General features: G+C 47.2%; 2 protein-coding genes across 2 annotated transcripts; both read left to right on the forward strand.

Annotated features, from left to right (window-relative positions):
• Positions 1 to 1,606: 1,606 nt before the first annotated feature.
• LOC120947840 (tubulin alpha chain-like) lies at positions 1,607 to 3,822 on the forward strand. The gene is made up of 3 exons (XM_040363605.2): positions 1,607 to 2,258; positions 2,395 to 3,613; positions 3,724 to 3,822. Exons 1-3 carry the CDS (start codon positions 2,247 to 2,249, stop codon positions 3,801 to 3,803), a joined length of 1,311 nt encoding a protein of 436 aa, XP_040219539.1. The 5' UTR covers positions 1,607 to 2,246; the 3' UTR covers positions 3,804 to 3,822.
• On the forward strand, positions 3,815 to 9,588 carry LOC120947842 (uncharacterized). The gene is made up of 3 exons (XM_040363607.2): positions 3,815 to 4,313; positions 8,691 to 8,742; positions 8,955 to 9,588. Exons 1-3 carry the CDS (start codon positions 3,963 to 3,965, stop codon positions 9,167 to 9,169), a joined length of 618 nt encoding a protein of 205 aa, XP_040219541.2. The 5' UTR covers positions 3,815 to 3,962; the 3' UTR covers positions 9,170 to 9,588.
• Positions 9,589 to 9,798: the final 210 nt, after the last annotated feature.

The following is a 9,798-nucleotide window of genomic DNA, read 5'->3' on the forward strand; positions in this document are numbered from 1 at the left end:
CCTGTGGCTGTGTGTGTGTCTACGGGGAGGGGTGTGGTGGGCATATGTAACGACCATTACGCCAGGTACAGTCGTCGCAATTCGCCATGTGTGAGAGATTGCGCATCATCAACACGCGCGGTGAAGGTCTCACTGCGCGAGTCAGATCGGAACATCGACGCGGAGGAGATGTGTATGCGAGTGTGGTAAGGATCGGAACATGGTACTCTTAGATCTGTGTGTGTGTGTGTGAGTGCGGTCTGGCTCCCGTGCCATGTTTCGGTGATCTCCTGAACACGACCGTAAACAATTCGTATGGTTTAGGGGGGGCTTACCAGCATGTTTACCATTGTAAAATAGCGCGGCACAACAATAACCTGGCCCGAAACCGCAACACAGCTTTGAATTTAATAACTCCAGTACACGCTCGTCAGTGTGAAAGTTGCACACAGTTGGCCAACGCGAATGGGGGGCGCGTTTGTTTGGCGTCCACACGCTTCGGAGTTTAGGAAAACGATATTTTCGGAGGTGGGAGTCACTCATGTTTACGGTTCGCATTGTCAGGTGGATAATATTTAGGTGCAAATTTCCATCCATTAGGTCAGCCGACGCGTCACCATCACGGCACCTCACAGTTACCGATTGGAGGAGGATTTCTTTCTTTATTCCGTTGATTAGCGGCTTGGTGGGTGGAAATGGTAGCAAGTTTTGCCAGCCATGTAACATTTCAGGTCGAACTGTATGCGATTACGTGTGTTGTAGATTTTGTTAGAGAGCCAGTACCTTCGCATTAGTGAGAGTGTACCCAGCTGCGTTCCACACGCGTCACGAGGTTGACAAACATGATTAATGAATGGAAGGATGGACAGATTACTATGGGCTGTAGAAATAACGAAAGAAGTTAATTATGGTATCTATTGTATTGTAGGCATAATATTGTCTTTGGTTCAGTATCAAGAGCTAGCTTTGCTTAGCCAAAATCATTAACTATGTTCTTTAATAGATCCTTCTTTATTTCTTGTATGCTTTATTACTCACAGCACCTTACAAACGCTTTCCAAAACCAATAACTTCATGCCAGAGGAGTGGACGGATTAAAGGTGATTGTCAGCTTTATTAATATTGAAAACGAAAACATCCACCGCCGATGCTTCACCACGTGCTTTCGATTTCTGGTTATGTAAAAGAGTTCAGAACTGGTTTTTTCTTTCGTTGCCTTAGATCTAAAAATACTTCACCCTGCCCGGAGACTGCGGTAGATGTGGTGGGAAGGTGATATAAATATACAAAATTTGCATTATGTTAGATTATTTGCACCGGCAGCCTTGAGCTCATTATGAGTATTTGCTGTATCCGCGTTCTCTGCGTAGTTGAGTTTAGTGCGGGTAAAAGCTAGGGAAACGACGATAATAAATGTAGTTTAAAAAATGGTCTCAAATCCCATTTTAAAGCTCTTGTTGCGTTGTAAGGAATCACAAGTTTCCGGGTTAATTGTGTTTAATTTTACAGCTTTTTGTTACACCTTCAAACGATAACTTTACCTAACCTTGCCGATGAGGTATCATTGTTATCTGACAAATTATGGGAACATAAAAACAGGCAACTTCACACATGAAGCAATTGTTGGACCATGAATTACCTCGCAGAGTCGCAGAACAGGTTCTGGCGTAAAGCTGTACGTACCTTCATCATTCTAACACCAGTTGTTGTAACCCGCTTGTAATACACGTTTTCGACCATCGCCCCATCATTAAAGCCCCTTCATTCAAAGCCAGCATCAAAGTTTGACCGAAAAGGAAAAAATCATCAAAAGATTTCAATGCCCGCCAAAATGTTCAGGTAACGCGAAAGAGACGAACCCGCTTTGTACTCACTATTGACTATTGCCTCTTCGCTGCTCTGCGTCTTTACCCTTTTTCGGTCGTTTGTACCGCGTAGTCGAACATCAATATTTTTATAGCCAAGCTTTGAAACCACCTGTGCCCGCCCAGTACCGTGCGCATCCTAGTACACATTGACCCAGCCAAACGTGCTCGCGCACACACACGCACACACGCACATGGTAACGCTGCTATGGCTAGACGGTAACAATCAACGATGGCACCGACAGTGACGTATTCGTGGTTGACTTTTTGGCGTTGCGTGAAACCGGTTTCCAAATTTTTGATGTAGTGCGTGAGAGAATCAAATTTGAAAAGTGTTTGTGAAAACAAGAAAAAAAAAGAGGAAAAGAACAGTGCAAACCTCCATTACCGCCACAATCTGCAATGGCTAAAAATGTACGGCATTTGATGAGTTTCGTTAACGGTGGTGTATTTGTGCAAACAAAATGAAACAATTTGCAACTGGCAAAGAGGTCTGCAGGAAGTTTGTCGTTTTGACTCATCTTTTCGCATCCTTTCTTTCCGTTCGCAGCGCGAAATCATTCAGCTGCACGTTGGGCAGGCGGGCGTACAGATGGCCAGTGCCTGCTGGGAGCTGTACTGTCTCGAGCACGGCATCTATCCGGACGGGCTGTTTTGCGACTGTTCGATCAACGAGGACTGCAGTGCGTTCTTTAGCTGTGACCGGTCGGGGCAGTGTGTGCCGCGCGTGCTGCTAGTCGATCTGGAACCGTCCGTGGTGGACGAGATACGGATCGGCACGTACCGGGATCTGTTTCATCCGAGCTCGCTGCTAACCGGGTGTGAAGATGCGGCCAGTAACTTCGGCCGGGGCCACTATCGGCTCGGCCAGACGATGATCGAACCGGCGATGGATCGGTTGCGCAAGCTGTGCGAACACTGCTCCTCGCTGCAGGGCTTCATGATGTTTCACAGCGTGGGCGGCGGTACGGGGGCCGGCCTGGGGACGCTGCTGCTCGAACGGCTCGGTGAGGACTTTGGCAAGGCGTCGCGCATGGAGTTTGACATCTTTCCGTCGCCGAAGATATCGCCGGTCATCGTGGAACCGTACAACGCGATACTGGCCTCGCACGTCGCGATGGAGCACAGCGACTGCACGTTCGTGCTAGACAACGAGGCACTGTACGATGTGTGCGATCGCAGCCTGAGCGTGCGCGAACCGACCTACACCAATCTGAACCGGCTGGTCGCGCAGGCCGTGTCGTGCGTTACCGCGTCGCTGCGCTTTTCCGGCGCGATTAATGTGGATCTGCTCGAGTTCCAGACGAACCTGGTACCGTTCCCGCGCATACACTATCCGCTGGTGACGTACGCACCGCTGGCGCCGGGCAGTACGGCCCGGCACGAGCAGCCGACGACGGCCCAGCTCACGTACGAGTGCTTCGAGCCGGGCAACCAGCTGGTCAAGTGTGATCCCCGGGCGGGCCGGTACATGTCGTGCTGTCTGCTGTACCGGGGAAACATTGCACCGATCGAGATCAATCGGGCGCTGCTCGAAATGCGCTCGAATCGCTCGATCCAGTTCGTGGACTGGTGCCCGACCGGGTTCAAGATTGGCATCAACTTTCAGCCGCCGATCGCGGTGCCGGGGGCCGATCTGGCACGGTCCGATTTGGCGTGCTGCATGCTCGCGAACAATACCGCCATCCGGACGGCATGGACAAGGGTGGCCGACAAGTTTCAGCGGATGTACGATCGGAAAGCTTTTTTCTACCATTATCTGAGTGAAGGTAATTGTTGTTTTTATTTTTGGTTTTTTTGGAAGAACAGATGCATCACGCACGATAATTTGATAGATGTGAGTTAAACGTTTTTTCTACCCTGTTTCTCCCCACGATAGGTTTGGAGGAGCAAGATCTCACCGAGGCTATCGAAAACATTCGCACGCTTATCAAAGATTACGAGGAAATTGAAAAATAAGCGGTACATCTCGTTATCGGCACGAGCGCCGGTCGCTTAAGTAGTCTTGGACACGAAAGCAACCGCTTTAAATGTGTTGACCACTGTCCAACCAAGGCTGCATTGCCACTTCGAAGCTTTTGCGAGACGCAACCCAACCCATCATCATCATCATCGGCAATGGTGCGGTGCGTGCTGCTGTTTACCGTGCTCGTCGGCATGGCCTTACCCTTGATGCCGTCGGTCCGGGCCATCTGTACTGCGTCGGTATCGGCCGACCGGGTCGCAGCCTGTGCCTTCAATCCGCTGCTGCTGCTGGTGGAACGTTCCGGCTGGGTACTGTCGAAGCAGAACTGTGGCGAAACGATCGGGCCGGAAGCGTTCACCGTACCACCCGTCCTGTACTACGACTACACGGAGCCGGACCATCTCTACACGGTTGTGTTTGTGGCGAAGGAAAGTGGCCATCCCGATCCGTTCGACGGCGGTGAGCGACGGTTCTATCTGCAGTGGCTGGTGGTGAATATTCCTGTGAGTACTAACAAATGACACACACACGGCCGAAAAAGCGCGATAAAAGCGATTGATTTGCGTCATTGGCGCTAGAGAGAAAATAGCTGCTTAAGGGCTTTTTTTCCTTTTATTTCCGTTGGATAAAATTGCGCAAAACATGAAAAGGGGTTGGATCACAAAAACACACACAAACACACGTCGTCGGTATTAGTTTAAAGCACCGCGAGGGCATGCCAGAAAATTGAGACATTCTACCGTGTGCCGTTCGGAGGGTTTTACCGTATTCCATCATCATCGCCTTTAATGAACCGCCGAATGTTGCGCACCATCCGCAGTGCTATCGGGCATCGCAACCCGGATCGGACGCTGGCCCGATGTCATTGCCCGCCCGGCCACGCTCGTAACCTGCCCGAATCACAATGTGTTAAGTGCATCGCACCGAACAGATCATTAAAACTGGAAAGTGTCGCTCCCTGTCTTTCCCCTGCCCCCCGTCCAGACTGTGCGGCTCTATGCTTGTGTAACTGTCCTATCGCTGTTGACCGAGGGCATTATGCTCGGTCGCCGTTGGTTGCCGCTCGGACGAGGGGTAAACATTTGCCGAAACATTTAGCTAGCAACAATGCGCTGGCTTTTGTTTTTGTGTTTAATGTTTTGCTTATGTTTGTGTTTGTGTGTGTGCATGTGCATAGTCGCTGATTATGGGTGGTATCATAAACGATTCAATTTACAGGCCACCAGTCGACGCTGCTTTTGCATTTGTACCCTTTTACAATGACAGTTGGCTGTTGCATTACAATACGCAAAGCAAAAGTATTTTCCAGCAGCAAACAAAATTACGCAACGAAAAGCAATTGATTATTCGTAATACTTTGCATAGTTTGTTCGTGTGACGCTAATGCGCTTCCGCTAGTGGACAAGTGTTAATTAGCTGCTTTTATCTAATGTGACGCATTAGTCTGTTCAGGTTTTTTTTTGCGAGTAAGTTTTTGGCGAATGTGTAAATTGTAATTAAAAAAGCAAAATTCTATTCTCCAACTCCCAGCCGATTATCGGGTGTTAAGTACGTTTTCCAGGAAACGCCTGCCTGGACAGATCGTTTTTGTTGCGGTTCTCACCGCAATGATCGCGTCATCATCGTAAATGGATATACGGTACGACGCAAATCGTTAAAAATCCAGCCAATGGATCACACTGTCCAAATAATGGCACGAGAACAAACACAATCGGCAGGAGCACACGGTGATGGTAGCTCACATCATGTATGTTCAGCGTGCGGAAAATGCCACACACACGCTATTTGCCGTTGAAGTTAGAGGAAAATATAATTTTCTTCTGCGCAAACGTTACGCTGCCGCCACGTGTATGGATGGAAGCGAAAGTGTACGGGAAGCGATGTTTGAATGCTGAGCAATTTTACTGCGTAATGACCTTCAACTTGGCCCCAAACAACGTTTCACCGAAGGAGATGTGAAATGTGGTCAATAGATGAAATTACATTAAGCACCGCTGAATCGAGTTTACTTCGGTGGAAGCATTGTGAATGGATGTAAGCAACAAATGCAGTATGAAAAAAAAAAAACTGTACATCTCGATCGTAAGATCGATCAAGTAATTATAGTACTCGAACATAGCCACTGTTTCTGTCTGTAAGGCCAAGAGCGCAAGAATTTTGGACGCATGGACCCGTTCACGCACTGGCAATACGCGAAACGGAGGGCCACACAACACCTCGCTCTTTGATTATAGACCGTGATGCTGAGCTGTTTTCGTTTGGATGCTGGTCGGCGAAGCAAGGGTTTTGTGGTGGAACCGCTCAAGGAACTTATTATTTTCGAAGCATTTGTTTTCTGCGCAACCACTCGAGCCGCGCCGCCACTCGAGCCATTCCGCCCGATTGTCGTCATTCGTATGGCGTCAGCGCGCCGGCCCTGCGGCCTCACCTTTACCTCCGGCAACTTCCGGTCGCACGAAGCTTCCGTGACACTTTGGCACTGGAGCTTTTTGTTTTGTTTTGACGGCACGGGTAGGAGCGCCTCGTTCAACGACGATCAGCAAACTTTGGCCAATGTATGTATGCGCGCGAGAACATCGAGTACAAATGCGATGTGTGTCAATATTTGTTTCTGCACCACTTGTTTCTTCCACGGTACGGGGTTGACTTTATCGCTAGGTTGACTAGTAGGGTGGGGGGAAAGCAATTTCAAGCTGATCGAATGACGATCGTCCGTGAGTGAGAGTGTAAATGGCACAGATTTCGCGATAGGTTGTCGTTGCTATCTTGTGTTGCGCACTTTGGCTGTACTTTTATCTTTAGAAATATATTTGTTTGCAGTGATGGAGTTTGAACATTACACATGTTTATGAAATATTTATGAGTTTTTTAAAACCTAAATATGTAAACACTGGTATCAAAATATGAATGAGTTAAAGTTTGATATCACCTTGTATGGCGAAAAACACAAACTACAGAATTAAATCGTAATAAATAATTCATTTTTTATTGACATACCGTTTCCTTGCATGGATGGCCTCTAGCTAATCGCGTGTTGGAACAAATTATTCGTCTGTGCAGATTTTCATTGTATGCAGCGGTATTTGAAGCAAATGTCTAGGTTGCTAATGATGAATTGAATTGGTTTTATTTTCAATTGCCATTTTTTAAGTACCTACTAAAGTATTAGTTCTCTACACTATATGAAGATCTATACAAAATGAGAGAAAGTAAGTCGGTCCTAGGGGCTACGTTTGTATACGATCGAAGTGTGGTATACCATTTAACCAGACTATTCCATAAAATATAATAGATTATTAGTTTCAACAATACCAGAATACCAGCCAAATCAACAATACCAACAAAAATCCCTATGTACTGAGGTTAGCAGGCTAACATAAAAATCTCGTACACTTCGTATCGCACTGATGAATCTGATGATGATGGTGTACTGGATCTTGTACTGGAATTCATGTTTTTTTTTATTCTGTACGCTTAAACACATTAATATCCAAAGTTACTACAATTAATGTGACGGTTGGAGTTTGATAGACTTAAAAAAAACACGAGAGTATTCAAACAAAGCAGTTACAATCCTACCTTTGCATCAAGACTTTCAAGCAAAGCTGCAATCGATATTGAAATAACGAAAAAGTGTAGTGGACTTTTATTCAATGTTACCGTTGCATTTGCAAACCGAGAAATTTTTTCACATTACCAACATTTTGATTGTTTAGTACAACGTGATGCTTGCCGTTACAAAATTCAAACGACATGTTGCGCATGTCCTTTCCATAGCGCATTCCACTGTGCGTGTACTAAAAAGATAAACGCCGCAATGTATGCAATATGGATGCCGCGTTAGATGGCGTTACTTGTAGTGATGGGCGTTTCGGAGCGCACCAACGGCTCCGGAGCCGACTCCGGACTAACGGCTCTGCACTCACGGCTCCGTTCCAACGGCTGCGGAGCCAGCTTCAGGCCCACCGTTCCGGGCCAGCGACGAATCAACGGCTCCAGACCAACGGCTCCGAACTAACGGTTCAATAGAGACATCATTGTATGATAGCGTAATAAAAAAACGAATACATCTTCTCGCACGTGTGGAAACCAATACACGATGTGATTGCAGTATTGACATGCATGACGTTGTGTAGCATTCGTTGGTCTCGCCTTTCTTAACAATATTCAAAAGTCATCGATGTTTTTTTTGATAAATTCTTTTAAACATGACCTACTCCGCTATTTACGGATTTTCTCGATTGAAACTTCATTGAAAAAGTTATTTTGGTCCTTTGTGTTAAAACCGGTTGCGGAGCCGTTGGTGCGGAGCCGGCTCCGGAGCCATGGGTGCGGATTCGGCTCCGGAGCCGTGGGTGCGGATTCGGCTCCGGAGCCGTTAGTAAGGAGCCGGCTCCGGAGCCGTCGGAGCAGAGCCGGCTCCAGAGCCGTCGGAGCGGAGCCGGCTCCGAAATTGTCTGGAGCCGGTCGGAGCCGGCTTCGGCTTCGGAGCCGTTTTGCCCATCACTAGTTACTTGCTGCCATGCTAGTGCGAGTAAAACATTTTGTGCGTTTGATAGGATTAATTGAAAACTATTTTTATTTTACATTTACACGTTTTAGGGATAGCAGTGGTTCTATATATGTTTTTATGTATTGTACACTGAGCTTTCCTGATACTTAAATACTATTATTTCAATTTCTTTTTACACTCACTGGTTTTTCGATATGTGTTTTTATAACCAAAATTATCACGAGTAATTAGACAAAAAAAACTATTGATAACAGGAGCTGATTATGTTCAATATATTGCTCAGATTTAATCGGTTGTATTTTTATAATTTGCATTAACTCGCCGCTGTGTTGTAAACACCTCTATACTACATCCCTTTCTGTTATAGGAATCGTCCCTCGCACACGGCATGACATACATGGACGGTGACACAATCGTGGGTAAGTGGATTCACTTTCCTGCCAAAACTCTTCATCTTCAGCTTTTAATTCACCGATCGCACGCCATCCACTTGACTACATTGTTGCGGTAGCACGATCGATTCGAACCGCGTCCTCCTGCGCTGCTTTGCTAATGCTTGAACTTGTTTCCGTTTTATGTTCTTTTTTCCGTGTGCATGTGTGTCTGTATGTGTGTATGTGTATGTGCATAGATTATCTATCCCCCGGTCCACGATCGGCCAACGCTGATGAGGATGATGGGCACCCGACACGCTACGGATTCTATCTTTATGAACAGGTTTACGGTGCGATCTATCCTCCGACACCGAGCACTAGGGAGTACTTCAATTTGGACGGCTGGATCAGCACAATCTATCCCGAGGCTGCAGTCTGCGGTCCGGTTGCATCGATCGGGTTCGGAGTTTAGGGGGCGTGCGGCATCGCCAGACGAGCCGGTACGTAAATAAGCGCCCAAGTCGGTACGGCAAACATCTGTGAAGGGGCCCCCACGTGCCACTTACTGTCGCATGATGTAGATCGTGTTGTTGGAAGTAATCCCATGTACCCAGAAGCACCAGGAAAGTGTACCGCTGGTCCAGATTCGGTGGTTTTAATTTAGTACTGCAGGTGAAAGAAATGGTAACGCCAAGATATGGTGGGCGCTGGACACTGTACGCTCCGCTCGCCACTATCGATCTCGATAGGAGCAATTTATAAGATCAACTGTAGCATAATTTAGGCACAAGTAGTACCGGACACACCGCACACGTGTGTGTGTAAGATCCGGGTCGGGTGGAGCGATGGCTAGCGGCAGCAAATATACGAGTGCAAAATGCGATCACAAAATTCCACACTGTCCGAAAATATGTTCAGCCTTCACCCGCCACACAAGCACAGTGCAGAAAGCAAGCGGAAGATGCGGATAGTTCAGATTGGCTGTGTAGGTTTGGGCAGTTTCGTGCACATTTTATGTGCGTTCTCCGCATGTCGCATCGCAACACCGTAGACGACAGGCGCAACCATGTTGTCGTCACCCTTCTGGTCTTTATCGCGACC

This window comes from Anopheles coluzzii, chromosome 2 (assembly GCF_943734685.1).
Source record: "Anopheles coluzzii chromosome 2, AcolN3, whole genome shotgun sequence".
Classification (NCBI taxonomy): Eukaryota; Metazoa; Arthropoda; class Insecta; order Diptera; family Culicidae; genus Anopheles; species Anopheles coluzzii.

Excerpts from the sequence above, each read along its gene's own strand:
- LOC120947840 (XM_040363605.2), top strand. Across the intron at positions 3,614-3,723 it reads CTACCATTATCTGAGTGAAG|GTTTGGAGGAGCAAGATCTC; the intron begins GTAATTGTTGTT and ends TCCCCACGATAG.
- LOC120947842 (XM_040363607.2), top strand. The coding sequence starts at position 3,963 with ATGGTGCGGTGCGTGCTGCTGTTTACCGTGCTCGTCGGCATGGCCTTA. Across the intron at positions 4,314-8,690 it reads GGCTGGTGGTGAATATTCCT|GAATCGTCCCTCGCACACGG; the intron begins GTGAGTACTAAC and ends TTTCTGTTATAG. Across the intron at positions 8,743-8,954 it reads GGACGGTGACACAATCGTGG|ATTATCTATCCCCCGGTCCA; the intron begins GTAAGTGGATTC and ends GTATGTGCATAG.